At 43.6% G+C, this 24,549-nt stretch overlaps 1 protein-coding gene across 7 annotated transcripts in view; it reads right to left on the bottom strand.

The window, feature by feature from the left end:
* Positions 1 to 391: 391 nt before the first annotated feature.
* SYBU (syntabulin) overlaps positions 392 to 24,549 on the bottom strand; it is a 37,887-nt gene continuing 13,729 nt past the window's right edge. For 4 of the 7 annotated variants that reach the window (XM_044292852.1, XM_044292859.1, XM_044292858.1 and 1 more), the window contains 6 exons: positions 24,130 to 24,327; positions 12,120 to 12,225; positions 7,385 to 7,456; positions 6,460 to 6,663; positions 6,013 to 6,162; positions 392 to 2,823 (listed from right to left, as the gene is read on the bottom strand). In XM_044292852.1, the coding sequence (XP_044148787.1) occupies positions 1,743 to 2,823; positions 6,013 to 6,162; positions 6,460 to 6,663; positions 7,385 to 7,456; positions 12,120 to 12,225; positions 24,130 to 24,327 (1,811 nt within the window). In that variant the 3' untranslated portion in view covers positions 392 to 1,742. Of the gene's footprint in view, positions 2,824 to 6,012; positions 6,163 to 6,459; positions 6,664 to 7,384; positions 7,457 to 8,872; positions 8,927 to 12,119; positions 12,226 to 24,129; positions 24,328 to 24,549 lie in introns of all 7 variants that reach the window. The other 3 variants (XM_044292855.1, XM_044292856.1, XM_044292860.1) reach the window with 3 other exon arrangements.

The following is a 24,549-nucleotide window of genomic DNA, read 5'->3' as shown; positions in this document are numbered from 1 at the left end:
GGCGTAGAAAAATTGTCTAAATATAAGCTAGCAAGGAAGCGGTCTTACATTTAGGCTGTCACTGGATCCACCGCCAGAGTAGAGTCCAAAACGCTCGTCTTAATAAAATGACCCCCTTTCTTTTAATCTTCCATGCGGAAAATCAACCTGTTGTGTACATTTTAAAAACCGCATTTCATTTGTCGATGTGTGGAGTCCGCACCTTCTATAGAGTTGTTTTCCCCATAGACTTCAATGGGGTTGTTAAGATAAACAGATAATACACAACAATAACTACATAAAAATGCACCAAAACCTAAATAAATAGCGATGGTGCCGATTTAGTCCGGACAGAGGGAATAATCTCTAGAACACCCCCCATCACAAGTCAATACTCCAGGCAGGATGTAGAGAAGGTCTTTATTGAATCTGTACATACAGACATCCGGCAAGCTGTGTTTGCATACAGCAACACATAATATATACTTATAAATATGGAAGTGGTCCACTTCTAGACTTTCTTATACTTACTATACACTGGATCTATAAATACATCTTGCATACTATGTTACGCTGTAAACACTTTGCAATAACCTCTTAAATACAGGCACGACTCAGTACAACATGCTCTGACACAATGCAGTTACCAAGAAAACTTACATTACCATAGGCAACAATAAAATACTTCACAGACAGCCAAGCGCACCTACAGCGGAAACCGGGGCACTATGAAATGGTGCGGAGAACAGCGCTGCTAGGAATATCTGGAATGCAATGGATAGTCATAGGTCATACACAAATACGCCAGCAAATGGGTTACGTAGAAGAAGGGTATGGCGAGGTCAGTGAACGTCTCAGGTGCTAGTGCAGGGCAAGAAAAAAAAATTCAAATATCACACAAGAAGCACAGCAATAAAGAGCAGCAGGAAAAGTCAATTGTACAAGTGCAAGATTTGGAATAGTCACATTCAAGAGCAAATAACTTTTTTTTCCTTTACAAATTCAGTGCAATTTATGAAGGGAAAGCTATCAATTCATTATTATTTTTTCTTTTGCATTTAGTAAGAAATGTAAAGTGAATTATGATTTTTACTTTTCTTTTCTATTTAATAATAAGAAACCTAAAGTAAATTTTTTCTTTTGTATTTAATAAGAAACCTAAAGTGAATTAGGTGATAAAGTGCAAATGAAAACCATTTTAGGTGCAAAAGTGCCAAATTGAAATTTATTCAATTTAGTAAGTGCTCTATGCATCACAGCAAATGTCATTAAAGGGGCAGTAACACACTAACATTATATTCTGGCAGTGTTGCATCAGAGATGGAAAATGAGTAAACTCATTCAGACAAGCGCATTGTACACTTTCAACCATATGTAGTTTTGATTTCAACATCAGGAACCCCTACTGAACTGAATCAGACGGCTATGCTGCTGTAAGCTCAGTTCCAGCAGACCCACAATGGATCCAGGTGTTATGTCTAGAATTCGGACAGTCATTGGTACAAAACACCCACCTGAATAAGGCTTTATAGTATTCAATATTTCTGAAATCCCAGAGCTATATATTTAGCTTTTTGGTTGTGAATCTATCGAACAAGCCATAGAGAGTACCAAACAAAAGCAAAACAAAAATTTGGAACTTAGTGGGTCCTTTTTAAGAGATTAAAAAAACTGGGAGATCATTTACAGTTTCCCCTTTAAGCAGTAGAACAGGACAATGTCCAGTCGATGGTATAGGTCAAAGTTCTACAAAACGTCAAGAATTAAATATAAGTGTTGGTTGAGGTTTTCCGAAGAGTATGTAAAGCCATCAAGCAACAACCTCGCATCATCGTACCAAAGTTATACACCGGGTCAGGATTTCCTCTTTGGGTAGTGAATGCCCATAAAACTGAAGGAATTACAGGCACAGCCACAGCCAGGAGGTCGGTCAAAAAATGGTCACTCCAGTGTTTCTCGGCTACACAGGTCTGTGCCGTGTCTGTACTTGGCAGCTGAACTGAAGGTCCATCAAAATCAAGTTCTTTCATGGCACGGTTTGACATGGGAATTAGAAGAGAATCATTGTTCTGAGAATCCGGAGATAGAAGTATGGCAGAATTTGGATCATCGGGGGTCAAATCTATTAAGTTAGTAGAACACTTTAATTGGAGCCCCTGCAAAACAGAAGACTGACCAATCAGCTTGTCATTATGAGATTTGAAGATCTTCAGAATGAGGTTTTCAAGATCAAGGCTGTAAGGAACAATATCGGTCTGGATTGCCTGTTCCATCCAACTTGAACCTTTTGCCCATTTGGAATTAAATTTCTCCCTGTCCTTTTCAAAGCTGACCTTGCCCTGCAATGTGGTAGAATTCAAATTTGTCAGACTTCCATCACTCATGGTGTCCATGACAACATCATCATACAAACAGTCTCTGTTTGCCAGATCATCATTCAGGAGGTCACAATCTGCCATTTCGTCCATTGCTTGGTCTTCCATTAGAAGTGCATCCGACATTTTATCGTAAATGGCACTTTCTGTAAGAGACGCCCCTGGAGAGTTACATATGTAGTCCAAACACGAGTCCTCTCTAAATGCCCCATCTTGAGCCAGCTCCATGCTACGCAGCAGAGTCTCCAACTTACGGTTTTGAATATTAATGTCTATAAAATATTTCTGAATTCCTTTATCCTTCTCAGCTAAACTGTTTTTCATGGTCTCAATGAACTGCTTTAGTTGTCTGATTTCCTTCCGGGCTTCTTTCAAGGCAAGTTGGGCCTCCACACGATGACATTCCTCTTCAATCCAGTCTTCTCTCATGCGAGCGAGCTGAGATTTAAGGTCTTCTATTTCTGTTTCCCTACAATTAGGAAAAAGAAAAAAGCCATATCTCAGACAAAAAAACTACACAAGTAACCAAAGCCTTACAATTAAGGAGTTGTCAAAGGTTAGAAAAATAAGGTCACTTTCTTCCAGAAACAGTGCAACACTTGTCCACAGCTGGAGTCTGTATTACAGTTCTGCTCCATTGAAGTGAATCGCGCCAAGCTGCATTACCTTACCACGCACAACCTTTAGACAGGTGCGTTGCCATATCTGTAAGAAAGCAGCCACGTTTCTCTAATCCTAAACAAACTGACTATGATGGCAAAATAACAGAAAAGGTCACAAACACACAAGGGTTTTAAGAGGTAGCCAAGACAAGGTGGTTCCTGAATTTCGCTCGATGGTCCATGAAATACTAAGTGAGTGATGACACGTTTGTTGCTTGGTTCTTTTGCTTCATACTGTAATATAATATCAGTAGATTGGTGTTGCAATTCTTTGAATATAATATCTTTAGATGTAGGTGAGGGGGGCCCATAGTCAAGATGGTTTTGCTACCCAGGAGAGGAGGAGCTGTTGCTTCTTCTTTCCATGAATCTGGCCCATTGCTACTTACTAACCATACGATTCTTCTGGAGAGGAGAAGCGGCACAGGTGTGTGTGTGTGTCTCCTCCCTCCAAAGTCCGAAGAGCAGTCAGATATTCTGCCCCAAGAAAAAAAATAAAACCTTAACGCAAATTACACAGCTCCAACCTCCAGATCAGCCTTCTGGGCTCATGAAAGTTAGAGGAGCTTGGTGTTGGACATATCAGACTTTCTGGATTATCCATTACCAGACTTTAAAGGGACACTGACAGGCCCAATAAGCATATTTAGCTATATATATGACTGCACAGGTCTTCTAAAGTGTATTAAAATCATATAAGTATACCCCCTGTCCACCTTATAAATAAAGTAAACTGATGTTTTATAACCTGGTAGAATTGTCTTCTTTCTGCCCAAGGGGCGGCGTTTCAGCTTCACTTGTGCCCAGCCAACCGCCATTTTGAAGCGCCGCCCAGCTCATCAATATTCACTTCGCTGGGCGGCTCCTGCTGTGCCCGACTTTGCAAGATCCGGTGCATGCCCAATACAAAGCTATGGGCATCGGACTCCTTTTTATCTTCAGCACATGCTCCCGTGCAGCGCTTCAGAGCGGGGACAGCAGAAGCTGCGAAGTGAATATTGATGAGCTGGGCGGCGCTTCAAAACGGCGGTTGGGGGCGGCTGGCTGGGCGCAAGTGAAGCTGAAACGTTGCCCCTTGAGCAGAAAGACTATTCTACCAGGTTATAAAACATCAGTTTACTTTATTTATAAGGTGGACAGGGGTTATACTTATATGATTTTAATACAGATTAGAATACCTGTGTGTGTGTGTGTGTGTGTGTGTGTGTGTGTGTGTGTATATATAATACAGTACAGACCATTCTCATTCAAAGAGTTTTCATCAAGAGAATGCCAAGAGTGTGCAAAGCAGTAATCAAAGCAAAAGGTGGCTACTTTGAAGAACCTAGAATATGACATATTTTCAGTTGTTTCACACTTTTTTGTTATGTATATAATTCCACATGTGTTAATTCATACTTTTGATGCCTTCAGTGTGAATCTACAATTTTCATAGTCATGAAAATAAAGAAAACTCTTTGAATGAGAAGGTGTGTCCAAACTTTTGGTCTGTACTGTGTGTGTGTGTGTGTGTGTGTGTGTGTGTGTGTGTGTGTGTGTGTGTGTGTGTGTGTATATATATATATACACACACACACAGTACAGACCAAAAGTGTGGACACACCTTCTCATTCAAAGAGTTTTCTTTATTTTCATGACTATGAAAATTGTAGATTCACACTGAAGGCATCAAAAGTATGAATTAACACATGTGGAATTATATACATAACAAAAAAGTGTGAAACAACTGAAAATATGTCATATTCTAGGTTCTTCAAAGTAGCCACCTTTTGCTTTGATTACTGCTTTGCACACTCTTGGCATTCTCTTGATGAAAACTCTTTGAATGAGAATGGTCTGTACTGTATTATATACACACACACACACACACACACACACACACACACACACACAGGTATTCTAATCTGTATTAAAATCATATAAGTATAACCCCTGTCCACCTTATAAATAAAGTAAACTGATGTTTTATAACCTGGTAGAATAGTCTTTCTGCTCAAGGGGCGGCGTTTCAGCTTCACTTGCGCCCAGCCAGCCGCCCCCAACCGCCGTTTTGAAGCGCCGCCCAGCTCATCAATATTCACTTCGCAGCTTCTGCTGTCCCCGCTCTGAAGCGCTGCACGGGAGCATGTGCTGAAGATAAAAAGGAGTCCGATGCCCATAGCTTTGTATTGGGCATGCACCGGATCTTGCAAAGTCGGGCACAGCAGGAGCCGCCCAGCGAAGTGAATATTGATGAGCTGGGCGGCGCTTCAAAATGGCGGTTGGCTGGGCACAAGTGAAGCTGAAACGCCGCCCCTTGGGCAGAAAGAAGACAATTCTACCAGGTTATAAAACATCAGTTTACTTTATTTATAAGGTGGACAGGGGGTATACTTATATGATTTTAATACACTTTAGAAGACCTGTGCAGTCATATATATAGCTAAATATGCTTATTGGGCCTGTCAGTGTCCCTTTAAAGGTCTTTTTTGACAATGAACACTTCTGCTGGGACCCCCTGCGATCACAAGAAAGGAGGTCCCCAATTCCCCATGTGACCATCACTCCATTTACTTCTATGGGAATGGTGGAGGTGGAGTTTGGCTCCATCTTCAACAGTCTCATAGAAGTAAACAGAGCAGTGGTCATAAATGGAACAGCGGATGGAATACCACAGTCCTTTCCAATTTGAGCAGCTCAGTACTGCTGTCCATTGGGACCTGAATTTGTGAAATTTTGATGCACACTAATCAGGCTTTTGGTTGGGGGAAATTTGGGGTGTGTGACCTATGCAAAGAGAGGGCATGTATGGCTTCTCTTCAATTTGGGCCATACTGATGACATGTCAACTGGTTTTAGTGGTCAATTGCAAAGGCAATATCTCTACTCTGTTGTCATACATGTGACCCAACAGTTCAGCTCTGACCATCTGAGCTGAAAGACTAAAAATATAGCTGGATCATCACTGTACACAGAGGTCACATTCATTATGAAAAATATACGTAAATGAAGAATACCTTTCCTCCAGGGTGCCCTGTGACTCCTTTAACTTTGCTTTCAGGTGCCGTATAGAGACTTCCTTCTGCTGAAGTGGGGTCAGATATTGTTCAGGAGACGGCGGCTTGATGCCGTGGTTATCACCACAAGATGCATATCTCATGGTACGTCTATAGAGAGACAATGGCATAAATCAGTATTTGTGGATGTATAGCAAGATACTACAACATATACATTAGCACTGCAGCCGAACCTAGCAGTATGGACCAGGTAAGTATCATCACCACAATGGGATGGCCACTCTGAGGTCTGCTATATGGTTGGATAGCCGCTTTAAATTTGCAGCATTTTCCCACAACTGCCTAAAACTTTTGCACAATTCTGTAAGTGGCTGTGTGTGTGTGTGTGTGTAGAGTACTCTTTACTATAGAAAATGAAGTCTATGGCGATTAAAGTATTAGGTTTACCGTAGAGTAGGGCTGGTATCGCTGCCCTTGTAGGACCCAGAGTTACTGCTGCTCGGAGAAGACACACCGTAGGCATCATGAACATTTATTGGGGTAGTCTGGTTTCTGCAGAGAACTGAAAAAAGATCCTTCTCACGCGAGATAGGGGGACTGTGCACAGGCTTTGTCGAGGAGCATGTATGACTTCGTCCGTGGGAGACACGACTACAGCAAGAATAAAAAAAATAAAAATAAAAATCTCAAAAAGAACAGTCATTTCATATGGCTGCGATTCTCCATAAACTGCACCATGCCCGTGCACAAGTTGCATACAGTATTGTAGATAATCCTCATTCATTTCAATGAAACGGAGTTGCAATACTACACACAACCTATGGACAGGTGGGGAGCCGCTTTTGAAAGAAAGCAGCCATTATTTTCTAATACCGGAGGAGAAGGATGGTGAAAACTTTACAAAAAAAAAAAAAAGAATGTTTTTTCAAAATGAGACATTCCGTTGGATAATGGCAATATGATCCATGCACAGTATGAGCAGTTTTTTGCTTGGTGAATTTTTGGGTTGTGCATATGGGTGTGGAATCCTTATCGAAATGGGTGGTAAGTGTTCTGGGAATTATTATTTTTTAAATAGGAATAAGAAAAATGAAATTGCAAAAAAGTTTCTGTAGGAGGAGACCGAAACAAAATGTTCTTTTTATGAAACAAAATGTTCTTTTTCTGAAATGACTGGCAAAAGCTACAAGACGCCGTGTGCAACAGATGTGCGATAAGCCAAGGACTGGAGTGTTACAAGGGTTTTCTATTTGCGGAGAACTACTTTTTCTCTTTTTACAATGCCAGTGTGAGCTTTGCTTTAATAGGAGCCTGCAAAACAATAATGGCCCAGTCCTCCTGTTTATGGTCTTTTGGCAGGAATGCCGCTTACCTATGAACGTTTGGGGAGAATGGGACGCGACACGGATCCCGAATACGGCCGTGTGCTTGGGGCCTTAGCGAGCTGGAGTAGAGAACCAAGGGGGGAAAAAAAACAAAAAACAATGCTGGATAAATGCCTTTTTCATTGTTTATTACCTTGACAGGATCCAAATATTCCAATCCTACATAAACCGGAGAATGGTTAGAAATAAAAGGTCTGTTCTCCCCACATTTGGCAAAACTCTTTACTTATTTTAGGACAGTAGAGTTACACCCATGGTCGGTCATAACCAGGCATGCTGCGCCTAATCTATGACGAGGAGTAGCCTCCACCAGCTCCTGGGTGGCGTAGATGTCACAGTTCTTTCACTGGCATAAAATATAAGAAATGTGCAGGGGCTGCTGGCCCCTTCCCTTACCTCAGCACACCCCTTTTGGGGAAAATAGTGAGGCCGGTGGAGAAGCAGTACTTGCACGAACAAAAAGTGAAGAGTAACTAAACTTAGTTAAATTTAAAAATGTTGCATGTTCTAATATCCCTCAAGATACAATGGCCTCAGAATACAATATTTTCAACAAATAATGGTCTTTTCTGGGCCATCATAAGTTGAAACCAGACTCAACATGGCCATTTCTCTGGTAAAACACCTGTTCTGGATTTTGAATATTGTCTCGCGGTCCTGCGAGGGCTGTGGCATGTCCTGATTTCAACTGTATCAGTGTCCAGAGGACGCAGATACAGTTGAATACAATGGTAAAGCAGGCAGCGGTTGGTTCCTTGCTCCCCCATTCACTGGCCTGTGCTCCCGCCAGAAGCAATGCAAAGATATCATTCATCAGGGGAACGGGGCTAGGCGAGTAACTTTATTCTATTAAAAACTACAAGGTCAAGAATATTGAGGGGGCACTAAGGGAGCATTCTACTATATGGGGGAACTAAAGGAGAATACTACTGTGTGGGGGAATTAAGCAGGATTTGGAGTGCAACAGGAGCTGGTCACGTTAAAGGAGTGGCTGTGCACGCTGCTGATATTGTCCCTCCTTTGGCTTTTCAAAAAGTTTGTGGTCAAGGCATACATCTGGATGGTCCTCATCTAATACTACATCTCCACAGCAGAGACTACCATTTTAGCATCCCTGTGGTGGGGGAAGGCAAGTGTTGAGTGACCCATATTAACTCCGCCTCACAGTTCAGATAATGCAGGATCTTTACCTGCAGCCCCATGTAAAACCTGAATTAACACGGTGAGGTCACCACAAGTTGTTCCTTGGCACTGATCTACTGGTAAATGCCAGATTACCATACCTGATGAATCAGTTTTCTCTGGCTGCATTACCTTTCTGTGATTAGACAAACGTATGATCACAATGAAGACAGCACTAATGTGTACACAGAATTAGTATGGCAGATTTATATCTATGAGAGGGTGCACCAAAACTCCACAGGGTTTACACAATATGATATACACAGATATGGCAGAGGTCCACATGCAGTCACCTCTCAGTGGTATTCCTGGAGATGCGTTTCTGGGGCTCGGTACGGTAAGGCAGCCTTCCAGAGTAGGAGAGAGGAGAAATTAATGCCATCAAGAATCAATACAATATTTATAGGAACAAATAATGCTGGCGCTCAATGTGGAAGCCTGGGGATAATGTCGGCTTGCTCCGTGGTTATTGATAGATCATAGGCCATATGAGGACCATCAGTCTCCCCCGTCCTGACAAGCTCTATCACTTTGCAGAGTAATGCTTGATGGTTGGGTTCACCGCAACATTTCCAACATGACTCATAGGCCAATGATGGTTTTTGTAGTGGACATGTGAGCCCCATGCTGCTCAGTGTCCAATACTGCTCCTAATGTGTAGGGAAACACCTTCTAGGAACAATAGTTTAGGTTTTGCACTATGACTGGAGCAATTTAGGGTTGGGAAAAAAATAAATAAAATATATATATATATATATATACACACACATACATATATACACATATACACACACACACACACACACACACACATACACACACACACACACAACCAATTCTTAAAAGGGTTGTCCAGGTTTTTTGTTTCAATTCTCCCCCTTCCCAGCCAACAGGACCTGTGAAGAAATCCACACTCACCTGCTACCCGCCGCTCTGTTCTAATGCCAGGATTCTCTTCACTGGACTTTTGGTTTTAGTTTGTCAACTTCCACACAGACGAGGTCACGTGCCGCTATAGGACACATCACTGCTGAGGCCAGTCATTGTCTCCAGCGGTGCACGTGACCCCATTGATGCAGATGTAGAGACTCTGACCGGAAATCCTGTGAATCTCAAATTATTCAGTTGTATTATCAGGTAGTCTGACACACCCCTACACACACTGTGCAAACGCTTGTAATAGACGTCTCAACAGTCTAGCGACCAGGGGTGCACCACCAATGAGGTCAGGTGAGGCACCAGGTAGGGGCAAGAGCCATCCGAAGGGCCATGGGCAGAAGGGTAGAGTTTAGGTTAAGAAATTGGCATTGGGGAGAGGGGGGGGTGGGTGGAGCAGTTTCAGTTTTTGTCTCTGGCAGCAGAAAGGCTAGGTGCACCCTAAGGTTACTAAAGCCTGGACAACCCCTTTTTTGTAAAGAAAAAAAACAGTCACTCGTTTTCCTGTTTTTCCAATGCATCTAGAATGAAGGAAATTCATATAATCTTGATTTAAACCTTTCTTATTCATCTACAGCTCATATTCAGACCCATGTATCTCCATGGTAACAGACTACATGGTATGCAGTCATACTTCCAAACATCTGTTCCATACATTTGGTATCTTAGGAAGAAGTGGGGATAGCACAAGCCATATATTTGTAAAGTGGTTTCACGTTTCATTTTAGGCACATCGGAAAAAAAAAAAAGTTTTTGCAAAGGTGGTCATAGAATTTCAGGCATTTCACATTCTGCTCATAGAACTACCGGTAGTTCTCTACTAATTTATTCTTGCATTTTCTCAAATTCTCTTGGACTACAGGTTGGTTTATGGTTAGTTGTGTCTGCGATAATGTCCGCGCCACTTTACAATAAACTCATTCATGAAGGTAAACAATATGGAAGGTTTATCGGTCATGGACCTGGATATAAAAACACACATATCAAAAAGATAAGCGTGGAAATCTAGGGCATGTATAAATCCAAGGTTCCTACCTTTAATACAATCACAATACTGTACTTCTTATCCACAGGGTGTGGGAACAGATAAAAAAAGGGTGTCACCCTCTTCTCCAATTCTGGAAAACCCCTTTAATGTGGGGGGCTGCTAATTTTTCCTTAATTATGTACATCGTTAATATGCATCTTGCCATAGCGCGGCCTGATATACGACATGTACAGATGTAGCAAATGCTATCTTTCAGTCTATGTGCTCAAGAAAAATAAAAATATATACCTGCGCCAAGCCATAATTTCTACCGCCTTCCGATGTTAAGTCATGGTAAATCCATGGAAAAACGAAATCACACCCAATTTTTTCCTCACTTTTAAATAGTATTGGAAGCGGCACAAAATGATGCATTCTGGGATAGTGGGTGGATACATGCAAATTGTTCCTTACTGCCTCTAGTGGCCAGAGATGCATCTACAGCTTGTAGTATACGTATAGCACACAGTCCACTGGCAAAAACCATGGTCCAAAGTTCTAGATCTCCAGATCTTTCTCCATGTAATGTGAGAAGGATCAACTACATGATCATGAAATGGATCAAACAGGCTTTTACTTCACTGCATGGAGTATATCCCCAGGCATCAAAAATTTAAAGGGATCGTTTCACACTGAACATGCTGTTTTTTCTCGGGGCTGCATGTTCTAGAGCAGAAGGAGCAGAGCAGATTGATTGCAAGAAAGGATTCAGCATAACTTATTTTATTCACGTAAATTCCTGCACACTGTGGGTATAGGAGTCCAGTGGGCGGTCTTATAAGTGACAGCCTTCCCTATGTAAGTGTACATACAGAGACAGCTGTCAGTCACCGATTAGGACACTGGACCCCTAAACTCATAATAAGCAGAGATATAAAGTGGTTGTCCCATGGTCAGGGGGCGTAACTACCATAGTGGCCGACCATGCGACTGCTATGGGGCCTAGGGCAAGAGGGGGCCCAGTTGTGATCATCCCCTCTTCTACTGGGGGGGGGGGGGAATTGGTCAGGACTCTACCCTCTAAAGGAACAACTTTTAGCAAATGAGGCAGTGGAAAAAATGGCCCAAGCGTCATTGGAAAGGGTCTTGGCAGAAACCCTTATGTCCTGTGTGGGGGGCCTGGTTTGATCCTCGCTATGGGGTCCTTGCTTCTCACTGCCCATGGCGACATAAATTTTTTTTAAAAAATGTGGGGGTCTGACAGCTGGGGCCCCCCCATGATCACGAGAAGGAGAGTGGCATGCGCTCCCTGTTTAAATGCAGTGGTTGTCACACATGTGCTCTTCAGTAGTGAAATATCGCGAATTCGAATATTGCCTATGCCGCTCATCACTACTCTTCAGCTCAATTTAGCAACATGGGACTGCCGGAGATAGCAGAGCGATTTTACTCCATCTCTGGAAGTCCCATAGAGTTAAAAGGAGTGGTGGACATGCACCATATATCAACCTGGTCAGCTCTCTAACATTCTGCCTGCAGATAGGACTGCCTGTTCAATGCAACGGGTTCTTTAAGCAAGTATAGGACATCAAACAGTGTGACGAGACACCGCTTACAGCACAGCAGAATATTCTTACTTGCGTGAGAATGACGTCTTCTTGCCTCCGGACACAGCATTTATATGAACCTCTGGAGCAGATATGCTGCCGGTACTGCTAGAAGAACTGAAGTCTGCTTCACTTCCTAAAAGCAAAAACAGAACAAAACCTGAATACTGGGCCAAACCCCTGCAGAAGGGGCAAGGAAGCATGACGTATACCATAGGATAGGCAAACTGAACTATTTTGGAGCATTTTTCATTACTTGAGTGTCACTTTTTTGCTATTGTGTTCACCTGCTGCCTTTTGGAGCAAGTAAATATTCCTTTACCAATTATTTACCAAATGCTCAAGATATATACATTATTAGAATGGGAAGACATTATCCATCATGTGGTGCTGTGATATAATGAATCATCTGCTTCATTGGATACTGATGTCCTTGTGCAGTGACCCGGTGGTTCACTGCTAAAAAGGTTAGTGGCATTATGTAATGTGGTGTTTACTGCTAAAAAGGTTATAAGGGTACTCCGGTTAGAGAACGTTATCCCCTTTCGTGTGGAAAGAGGATAACTATTAGATTAATGGGGCCCTAACACTGGGACCCCCGCCAACCACAAGAACAGGAACCCCATACCCCGTGGATCCATCCTGAAATGGACGGAGTGGCTGGTCAGAAATGCATGCCACCGCTCCATTCATTTCTGTAGGAGTGCCAGAGATAGAGTACAGTGCAAGACCATCTCTGGCGCTCCCATACAAAAGGAATGGGCGGCAGCGTGCATTTCCAACCAACCTCTCAGTCCATTTCAGGGGGGCTCCATCAGGTATGGCGCCACCATTCTTGTGATCCGTTGGGATACGGGACAACATTAAAGGGGTATTTTAGTTAGAGAAAGTAATGTAGTGTGGTTCACTGCTAAAAGGGGTTAATTTTTTTTACAGCCCTATTTGTGATTCCTAAGGTTGTATATGGAAGTAAGGGTTAAAAAGGAGTTATTTAGGGTTAAAGAAATTATCCTGAGGATAAGGTCATCATTATATTTACCAGGATAACTCCTTTAACTTACCAGCCCTAGAGACAGTTGCTGGGTGTGGGCTGGTCCCACCCCTTTATCTAGGTGCTGTAGCTGTGTAGTTAGTGAGAAGCTAATGTGTAGCTGGTGTCTGAGGAGAAGCAGCAGCCAGGGTTACCCCTAGAACAGCCAGCAAAATAGACTGCGACAAGTGCCAACCTCAGAGAGACAACTGCATCTTTACAAAAGGTAGAGGGCCATTTAAAAAATAAAATAAAAAAAGAGGACAGGGCATGGACAAGAAGCCAGTGAAGGTAATACACTTTAGGCTGTAGACTTCACTGCATTGTCTGGGTATGAAGCTTCAGGCTCCCCGGCTTATGCAAGAGACACACTGACCATTTGTTATAAGGACTACATCTCGCAGCTGGACATTGTAGTGCCGTGGATAGGGAGAGAATTGCACCGTGTACAGTGGAAACTTTGTTTTTATATGAATGAACATACTACAACTCCTATTTTACACATGAGTAAAGAGACATTTATTCTTCTACCTCTGGCCTGGTTTTACGACTCCTACATCAAACACTGGCCATTGCATCCTACCCGCCCTTATTTACACCCACTTATCATAGGCTCCCAAACACCTTTGGGTAGGAGCCCCAGAACGAGGGAAGGGGGGGGGGGGGAAGGAGGGGCTAGATAGAGTGCACACTACCTTCACTACACAGCCCTAGGGCGCAGCGGTGTGAGGACAGCCAGAGCCACTACCACTCCCATCCTCTCCGGCTCGTTGCAGTTGTATTATTTGTAAAATCAAAAGTGACAGGAAACCCAGATGGAGTCTCACAATATGCTGTGGAACAGAGCCTCAGACAACCATAAGGCAGCAGCATTTTAGCATGCCCATATTTGCCAAAAGTCCTGAATTTGTCCCAGATTTTGGGTGGGGCTTATGTAAGCCCGCCTATAAGTGGTCAGTCCTGGGTGGGTGCCCAAGAGTTACCACAACAATGTCGGCAAGTATGGCATCACTACAGCCGCCACATCCAGACCTCCAGCAGGAAACAAGCAGATCACTATAGAGCTGAACCGCGGAAGGTTAGCGTTGCGACTGCAAGACGGATGCTAAAACATGGCCGCGTTATGTTCACCTGCATTTTAGGTAATCATTCATCCTGCAAATGGAAGATTTAATTGCATTTTTATGGTGCAAATCATTTTTTAAAAGACTGGAAAGACAGAGGGCGGGTGGGCGGCGTGCACTGGATACCAGATGCACCGTACATCCATTCTCCTCCTGGAGGAGCACGCGTTTTGTGCTGGCGTCGTCATGGAGACAGACATTAATGCATCCTTGTGCTTGCAGGTCAAGTAAGCAAATGGAGACGGCTCCATGACAACAGAAAGGAAAAAGACAAACCCCAACCCATCAGCCGAGGGAGAGAGCAGCCGAGCGGTTACCTCCAGCCATCTGAAGAGGGGACGAGATAATGGAGACGCTGACGAGAGGAAACCTTTCCAGGTCACAAAGACAAGGCTAGGCTAAGGCTGGAAGGGGTTAATTTTTCTCATTTGGTGGTTTCTTTTATTTAACGATACCTTATGTGCTGTTAGGATAGGTTGAGCAAATGGGAAGAATGGAAAGGGGCGAGGTCACCCCCAAACCTCCCCGGCAAAGACCTCAAAATGGCATCACTAGGCATTTGTGCATCAGCCTTAGGCCCCCCTGCACACGAACGTGTGCACCCCGTTGCCGTATTGCAGACTGCATTTGCGGATCCGCAATACACGGGTGCCGTTCTGCGGGCGTTCCGCATCACGGATGCAGACCCATTCACTTGAATGGGTCCGCAAATCCGGAGATGCAGAACGGAATCCTACTGGAAGCACTACGGAGTGCTTCCGTGGGGTTTTGTCCCGTACTTCCGTTCCGCAAAAAGATAGAACATGTTCTATCTTTTTGCGGAATGGCTGGATCGCGGACCCATTGAAGTGAATGGGTCCGCGATCCGATGCGGCTGACCTATGGCCGGCGATCGTGCATTGCGTTTTGCCAGTGAAAAGCTCCTGGGGTGTGCGTGAAAAAAAAGCTGCCCAATAATATTTTTATTGCAGCATATAATGGGTCTCTTTCCCAAAATAGGAAGATCTATTTTTATGGCTATAATACACCCTTCCTTTACTTTTGTTCCTTTCTTGTATGCGAGTGCCAGCGAGGTGGATAGTGAACCTCGCCCTTTCCTCAAGGAACATAGGAAAAAAAATAATTAGTGCAAAAACCACAATTGATACAAAACCACCACCAGTTTAAAAAGGGATATTCCAGTTTCAGAAAATATAAGGAAAGTCAGACCGTCTCAAATATACTAGTATTAATTAGTCACCGTTTTCAAAATCTCTGCTTGCTTCCAGCTGATTAAATGAGTCCTGGTCATGTGATGGACACCGGTGTGTGGCTCGTTACAAGCCAGAGCTCTGATAACTGCACTGTGTGTCCATCGCATCCCAGGACAGATTTTCTAGGTGTAATAACCAGATTGATTTCTCAGGCTGTTATAACTTCTCCATGGCGGAATACAATTTTATCAGTTTCTGGGAAAGCCGTGTAGCAACCAATACAGTCCTCAACACTGCTCATACACGGGCGGTCACCACAGCTTCCTAGTCCTCATGCCGGAATACAGATGTAGCAATTGGCTTAGCATGCCGATCTCATACACAAAGGGGTATTCCACCGATATTTCAAGTTATCCTGTATCGACAGTATAGGGGATAACTAACCCTCACAATTTTATAGCTATCCCATGTATACGAGATAACTTGAAATAAACAGAATACCCCTTTAACCTGCCGTTATACAAAAGTTGACTGAAATTTCTGATTCTAGCCAACCATTTGCTAATTTTACACAGATGCTCATTAACAATGGCTGACGGCAAGCTTCTGTCTGCCAAAGACCTGATCTGCCAAATGTCGGCTGAGACTACATATATTGTACAGGTGAAGTACACCAGAGCAGGGGCAAATGGTTTGTTATGTAATATACAGTACTATAATGTACCTCAGCCGGGTTAGCCCCCCCATATCCAAATTTTTGAACAAAACATATGCAATTGGTTAGATCAATTGTTGTTTGCGTTAGATCTCATACAGAAGTAGAGATATTAACAGTTATTTGCAGGGGGGGGCTAACCCGTCATCAGCCCCCCCTTATCAAAAAATTGACCAAACAATTAGCTATTTTGGAAGATATTTGTTAGATCAGGTATGATCAAACTAGTTGTTTTGTTAGATCTCACATAATTGCAGACTTATTAAGTGATTAATGAGGGGGGGCTAGCCTCCCCACATGCAATTTTCAGGTAAAATTTGATGCAGACTAATAGGCCTTCGTTAGATCCGGTAAGATCAAGTGGTTTCAACGTTAGATCTCATTTAATTACAGAGATATTTCACATAAAAACACAGATATTAGGTAGTATTAAATAGAGGGGCTAGCCCCCCCCACATGCAATTTTCAGGTAAAATTTGATGCAGACTAATAGGCCTTCGTTAGATCCGGTAAGATCAAGTGGTTTCAATGTTAGATCTCATAATTACAAAGATATTATGGATATTTGGAATTACGTCAGGGGGGGCTAGCCCCCCCCACATGCAATTTTTAGGTAAAATTTGATGCAGACTAATAGGCCTTCATTAGATCCGGTAAGATCAAGTGGTTTCAACGTTAGATCTCATAATTACAAAGATATTATGGATATTTGGTATTACGTCAGGGGGGGCTAGCCCCCCCCACATGCAATTTTCTGGTAAAATTTAATTCAGGCTAGGCCTTCGTTAGATCCGGTAAGATCAAGTGGTTTCAACGTTAGATCTCATATAATTACAGAGATATTTCACATAAAAACACAGATATTAGGTAGTATTAAATAGGGGGTCTAGCCCCCCCATATGCAATTTTCTGCTAAAATTTGATTCAGTCTAATAGGCCTTCGTTAGATCCGGTAAGATCAAGTGGTTTTAATGTTAGATCTCATATAATTACAGAGATATAAATATTTGGTATTACATAAGGGGGGGCTAGCCCCCCCATATGCAATTTACTGGTAAAATTTGATTCAGGCTAATATGCCTTCATTAGATCCGGTAAGATCAAGTGGTTTCAATGTTAGATCTCATATAATTACAGAGATATTATGGATATTTGGTATTACGTCAGGGGGGCTAGCCCCCCCCCCCACATGCAACTTTCAGGTAAAATTTGATGCAGACTAATAGGCCTTCGTTAGATCCGGTAAGATCAAGTGGTTTCAATGTTAGATCTCATTTAATTACAGAGATATTTCACATAACACAGATATTAGGTAGTATTAAATAGGGGGGCTAGCCCCCCCACATGCAATTTACTGGTAAAATTTGATTCAGGCTAATAGGCCTTCGTTAGATCCGGTAAGATCAAGTGGTTTCAATGTTAGATCTCATATAATTACAGAGATATTATGGATATTAGGAATTACATAAGGGGGAGCTAGCCCCCCTATTTAATACTTCCTAATATCTGTGTTTTCATTTGAAAAATCTCTGTAATTATATGAGATCTAACGTTGAAACCACTTGATCTTACCGGATCTAACGAAGGCCTATTAGCCTGAATGAACTTTTACCAGAAAATTGTATGTGGGGGGCCAGCCCCCCTTATGTAATACCAAATATTTATAATATCTCTGTAATTATATGAGATCTAACGTTGAAACCACTTCATCTTACCGGATCTAATGCAGATCTATTAGTCTGAATCTAATTTTACCACAAAATTGCATGTGGGGGGGCTAGCCCCCCTATTTAATACTACCCAATATCTGTGTTTTTATTAGAAATATCTCTGTAATTAAATGAGAGCTAACGTTGAAACCACTTGATCTTACCGGATCTAACAAAGGCCTATTAGTCTGCATCAAATTTTACCTTAAAATTGCATGTGGGGGGGATAGCCCCCCCTCATTAATCACTTAATAAGTCTGTAATTATGTGAGATCTAACAAAACAACTAGTTGATCATACCTGATCTAACAAATATCTTCCAAAATAGCTAATTGTTTGGTCAATTTTTTGATAAGGGGGGGCTGATGACGGGTTAGCCCCCCCCTGCAAATAACTGTTAATATCTCTACTTCTGTATGAGATCTAACGCAAACAACAATTGATCTAACCTGATCTAACAAAGATCTAACCAATTGCATATGTTTTGTTCAAAAATTTTGATATGGGGGGGCTAACACGGCTGAGGTCTATAATGTATGGTTGTGTAATGTATTGCACCCAGAATAGCTATGTATGGATGGCACAGTCAGGGTTAAGAAGCCTAGCTCAGCCTTTGTAGGAAGTTAGTAGAGGGCTGACCCCACCCCTAACTTTAGGTCAGTCTAGACTGGAGTTCAGAGAGAAAGGAAGCTGTGACTTGGGCCCAGAAAGCTACAGAGACTCACTGATCTCTGAACGATCTACAGCAGGGATCTCAAACTGCGGCCCTCCAGCTGTTGCAAAACTACAACTCCCACAATGCCCGGACAGCCTACAGGTATCAGCCTACAGCAGGGCATTGTGCGAGTTGTAGTTTTGCAACAGTTGGAGGGCCGCAGTTTGAGATGACTGATCTACAGAAGCAGAACCTAGAGTCTGCATGGCCGAGCATTGAAGTTAGGGCTCAGGCACACGAACATGTGCCGGCTGGGCCCGTGCTGCGGACTGCAAATTGCAGTCTGCAATGCATGGGCACTGACCGTAGGGCCGCCGTATGCGGAGGCAGGACCCATTCACTTGAATAGGGTCTGCGATCCGCATCAGATGGTCCGCACTGAAAAAAAAAAAAAAAAAAGTAGCGCATGCACTACTTTTTTTGCAGTGCAGAGGCACAGACAGAAACCCCACTGAAGCATTCCGTAGTGCCTCCATAGGGTTCCGGGCCTCCGTTCCGCATTGCACCTTCAAAATTGTGGACCCATTTAAGTGAAGGGGCCCGTATGCGTGATGCTATGCACAAGCGGACAGTGCCCGTATATTGTGGGCCGCAATACGGGCATGGCAAGGCAACGGCATGTGCATGAGCCCTAAGGTAACCTGCTACCAAAGGCTGCAAAGACTTTACTGCAGTGAGGGACACCATTAAGACCCTTCACAGGTGGCGTCCATGTGCAGTCTGTTTTTATGGCATCCACAGATTATTTAGGACCCTCATATATAAGGGGATAGGGAGATTCTGTGATCCCAACACTGCCAGGCAAGGCAGGCTTGCTTCGTTGTTTCTGCAAGTGCCACAGACTCCAATGGAGATCTCTATATACAGGCCGTGACTGCCGTTTTACTGATCAGTAAGGGCCACCTACCTATCAGGCATTTATAGCATGTCCCGTGGAAATCTCATGTGTCTGATATGGCAGTAACTTTTTAAAGGGGTATCCCACTTTCTGCAAATAAATGCTTTTTTTGCATAACATTTCTACAGTTATACAATATTTTCTGTTTGCATTCCTCACATCACTGCTTGCTGTCATTGAATAGAGAACCTAATTGTTCAGTTCTTGTGGATAACAAGCTGCCCTGGTTATGTGACGGACACACGTGTACAGCATGTTCCATTACAGTTATTTGTGACGTGATGGACACAGGTAAAAATTGCGGATCCGAGAAAAAAAAAAAAAACGAACGGACACAAAAAACTTTTGTGTATGAGGCCTAAATGGAACACCCCTTTAAGGCCGATCTGATATTTAGGTCATCAATAAATATAACTAGGACATGCACTACTTTTTTTGCAGTGCAGAGGCACAGACAGAAACCCCACTGAAGCATTCCGTAGTGCCTCCATAGGGTTCCGGGCCTCCGTTCCGCATTGCACCTTCAAAATTGTGGACCCATTTAAGTGAAGGGGCCCGTATGCGTGATGCTATGCACAAGCGGACAGTGCCCGTATATTGTGGGCCGCAATACGGGCATGGCAAGGCAACGGCATGTGCATGAGCCCTAAGGTAACCTGCTACCAAAGGCTGCAAAGACTTTACTGCAGTGAGGGACACCATTAAGACCCTTCACAGGTGGCGTCCATGTGCAGTCTGTTTTTATGGCATCCACAGATTATTTAGGACCCTCATATATAAGGGGATAGGGAGATTCTGTGATCCCAACACTGCCAGGCAAGGCAGGCTTGCTTCGTTGTTTCTGCAAGTGCCACAGACTCCAATGGAGATCTCTATATACAGGCCGTGACTGCCGTTTTACTGATCAGTAAGGGCCACCTACCTATCAGGCATTTATAGCATGTCCCGTGGAAATCTCATGTGTCTGATATGGCAGTAACTTTTTAAAGGGGTATCCCACTTTCTGCAAATAAATGCTTTTTTTGCATAACATTTCTACAGTTATACAATATTTTCTGTTTGCATTCCTCACATCACTGCTTGCTGTCATTGAATAGAGAACCTAATTGTTCAGTTCTTGTGGATAACAAGCTGCCCTGGTTATGTGACGGACACACGTGTACAGCATGTTCCATTACAGTTATTTGTGACGTGATGGACACAGGTAAAAATTGCGGATCCGAGAAAAAAAAAAAAAACGAACGGACACAAAAAACTTTTGTGTATGAGGCCTAAATGGAACACCCCTTTAAGGCCGATCTGATATTTAGGTCATCAATAAATATAACTAGGACAACCTCTTTAAAGTCCATAAACAATCCGAAAAGTGGAGACAAGGGACACCAGTGTGGCTGTGACCATTTCACTAGTGCTAATCTGGCATCATCTATAGGAGAAATGAAATAGCTGACACACAGAGAGGAGCAGGAATTTGCAGAGCGGAGGGAATGTCAACCGGACATGTGCCGGGGGTGAATGGAGACATTGTTAGAGGGCTGGACCATCCATCTCCCTTCGACGTGTTTAAAACTAGAGACGGTTTCTAAAACAAAATATTTCCAGGGCCATGACAAACTAAACTAAGCCCCGCTCACAGCCAGCGATCCTCAGCCAGCACCTTCATTAGCAAATGACATTGCTCTAGAAGATCCTCGTAAGTATACACCAGCTGAGACCAGTAAAAAGAATCTGACATTTTTCAGAAACAGCACCACTCTTGTCCACAGGTTTCACCTGGTACTGCAGCTCAGCCCCACGTGAGAGAATACAGCTGAGCTGCAGTACCGGACACAACCACAGACAAAAGTGGCGCTGTTTTAAAAAAAGAAAGGACTCTCCAGCTGTTGCCCTACTACAGCTCCCAGCATGCCCTGGGAGTCTCCAGCTGGGTGCTGTAGTTTCACACCAGTTGAAGACCATTGCTCTAAAGAAAGGAGCCCAGGAGAACACCAGACATGAAATCCAAACCTTTGTAAACAAGATTCTAGGAGAAGCATTGGGGGCGACAAAAGTGCCTTCAAAGGGGTTGTCAGATTTTGATCTTGATGACCCTCCACCTATTTATATCACATTGGCAGTGGTCCAACTCCCAGCACCCCTGCTGATGAGCTCTGAGCTCTGGAGCCTTTTCCTAGGCCAGTAACACCATGTTGACAGGTCTTGTGGCAAACACAGCACAGTCCCATTCAAGTTGATAGGGCTGAGCTGCAATACCAAGCACAGCCACTACACATTGGAGGGCGCTGTGCTTGGTAAGCTGCGGTGCTCACCTCACTGGAGCACCACAGTATCTTCTAACAGTTGTTCCGTGACGGGTGTCGGACCCTAGTCGATCTGATATTGATGACCTATCCTACACACTATAGAAAAAGGCGCCTGCCTCTCTGGTGGCTGGGACTGCGAGAGTGCAACTAGGCTAGTGACTTTTCCTATATTGTGCAAGCACGGCCACTGCTGCTGGATTGCAGGGTGGTCGTAACTATGGAAACGAGCAGTGTATAATGTGATGGAAAAATGAATCCAGCCAGCAAAGGAGACAATATGGATAACAACAATACATTAGTAAGTGCCTTGTATTAACTTTATCCACATGATAAATGTCATTTGCTGAAGAGCGAGAACCCCTTCAAAGAAACACTTGTACTGTGCTAAATTACTGATCAGTAATGGGATAAGGGCGAGACATAAGGCGGGTTTACACTGGCCGATGGAACAGCCGATTGTCGGGAAGGAAGCGTTTCTTCGACAGTCAGCTGCTCGCTCAGTGAAGAAGACTGTTCACGATAATCTGGCCTATAATTGGTACATGTAAATCTCTACATGCAAATCCGATTTCCATAAGCAAATCAGGGCTGCAGTTACTACAGCGACACTGACCTCTACCAAACAACGCTCTTGTTAAGGCCTCATGCTCGCGGCCATTCCGTGCATTGGGGACCGCAATTTGTGGTCTCCAATGCACGGGCAACGTCCGTGGGGCAGCCGGGACGGATCAAGACCCATTCAAGTTGAATGGGTCCGTGATCTGTCCGCACAAAAATATGTTATAAAAAAAAAAATTTGCGGTCAGGAGCCATAGACAGAACCACCACAGAAGCACTCCAGAATGCTTCCGTGCCTCCGTTCAGCAGTTCCAGATTGCGGACCCATTCCAGTAAATGGGTCCGCATTCGTGATGCGGGGAGCACACGGCCGATGCTCGCATATTGCGAACCCTCTGTTTGCTGGCCGGGCAACGGCCGTGTGCACGAGGCCTTAATTCGGATTCACCGATACCTCGTCAAGTCTGGATTTGTTTTTGGTAACAGCTTGAAAACCTAGATGAGATAGGGGGTTGTTGGACCCATAGGAACTCCCAGAGTTGAGCAACCACTGCAAAAACGTTAGTGGCAAATACAGGAGGCTATACAACAATCAGGAATCGGAGACCGTGCCGTGACTGTGGGAGGGGAGATCTTATGTGACCACTGAGGGAGGACACAGCTGTGACTACACAAGGGAACTCTGACTGCTGGAAGGGGTGTTCGCTATGACAAGGCTTGCACATCTCTAGTTGCTGGACTTTTTTTTTGTTCTCTTCACTAGGGTTGTGTGGACCCATCTTGCAACGTGTCATTGTTGTCAGCTGAGTATATCTCATTGCCCTGTTTGGTTCAAAAGATCATAGCTACTCATCTATACCTGTGCATTATTAGTGATAGCCTCCACAATTCAGACTTCTTGTTTTGTAAAATTGTGCTCAGCAGGTGGTCCTGGTGGAGGTACGTCATGATGCTCTCCAATAGTCTAGAGCCATTGAGACCTCGGAGCACATGCAAGTCCCGAGTGACTACCATAGCTTTCTGGCAATACAAAGTAAAGTGCAAGAAGTCCCTACAGGTTTGGGTTAGAGCTTTATGGAACAGGGTGTTGATTACATTTTTTTCTTCCATGGGTTGATCTGTATTGGTGATTTTCTGGCCACAATGATGCAATATTTCTGCCGCTTATGGAACATATACACCAGGGATCAACAACCTTCGGCACTCCAGCTGTTGTGCTACTACAACTCCCAGCATGCACACTTACTCGGCTTTTTCTTGGAACTTCCTTAGACATGAAAGGATGTAGCAAGTTTTATTGTCCTGAAGAAGGGGGATGTTTTGCCCCCGAAACGCGTAGACCTATTTTACTAATAAAAAGATTACCTTTATTGGTACCTTCTGAGCATCGAGTCCTCACTGCACCAGCGCCACCGAGTATGGTCTGACCTTTTCTTCATTTCCCTGCATACAATTTATCCTGACAACCGCTACCCCGGCAAGGGATACAGACCAGGGGCAGCAGACGCAGTCTTCCCTTTTTCCGCAAACTGGACGGATAATCCAGACAAGCGATTCGGAGGCGTTGTGACCATTCACAACCCTTTCTGGTAAGCAAAATCAGTAGCTGTTTGTGCATATACATTGTGCTGTAAGGTTCTACACACGAGGCGCTGCCTCCTCTCTTTCTTTTTTTCCTTTAGACATGAAAGGAGGATTCGGGGAGTTGTAGTATTCGAACAGCTGGAGTGCCAGAGGATGCAGATCCCTGATCTATACAGACAACGATAAGAAATCTGTTGAACTAAAAGTTTACCTGTCTTCAGGAAACCGCTCTTCAGTTCCTTTTTGTATCGAGCCGGCTGAACGTTTCCATCTGCAAAAGTTCCCACACTGACTCTCTTGTGGCTGTAGTCATCCTCACTTCTGGTGCAGAATCCCATTGGGCTCATGCCAGCATCAGAGGGTGTCTTGACTGGCGACACAGACTGACTACTTGGGCAGCCTGTATCATCTAGACAGCGAAAGAATGGAGACAGCTTTATAAGAATCATGCACGCTCATCGTACCGCCCTGGTTTGACACCACATGTATTACTTAAATCAGTCACATCTACGGTCTTGTCTAACTAATGGTCTCTGAGGAAAAAATAAAATAAAGTGGCCTTTTTGCGACCACAGTTTCTCATACAGTACACTTGAAAAATGAAAGATTGACTGATTGGTGGACAACAAGG

Source organism: Bufo gargarizans, chromosome 5 (genome assembly GCF_014858855.1).
Source record: "Bufo gargarizans isolate SCDJY-AF-19 chromosome 5, ASM1485885v1, whole genome shotgun sequence".
NCBI classification, from domain to species: Eukaryota; Metazoa; Chordata; class Amphibia; order Anura; family Bufonidae; genus Bufo; species Bufo gargarizans.
Note: the sequence above shows the minus strand (reverse complement) of the source record. Positions and strands in the feature narration are given on the sequence as shown.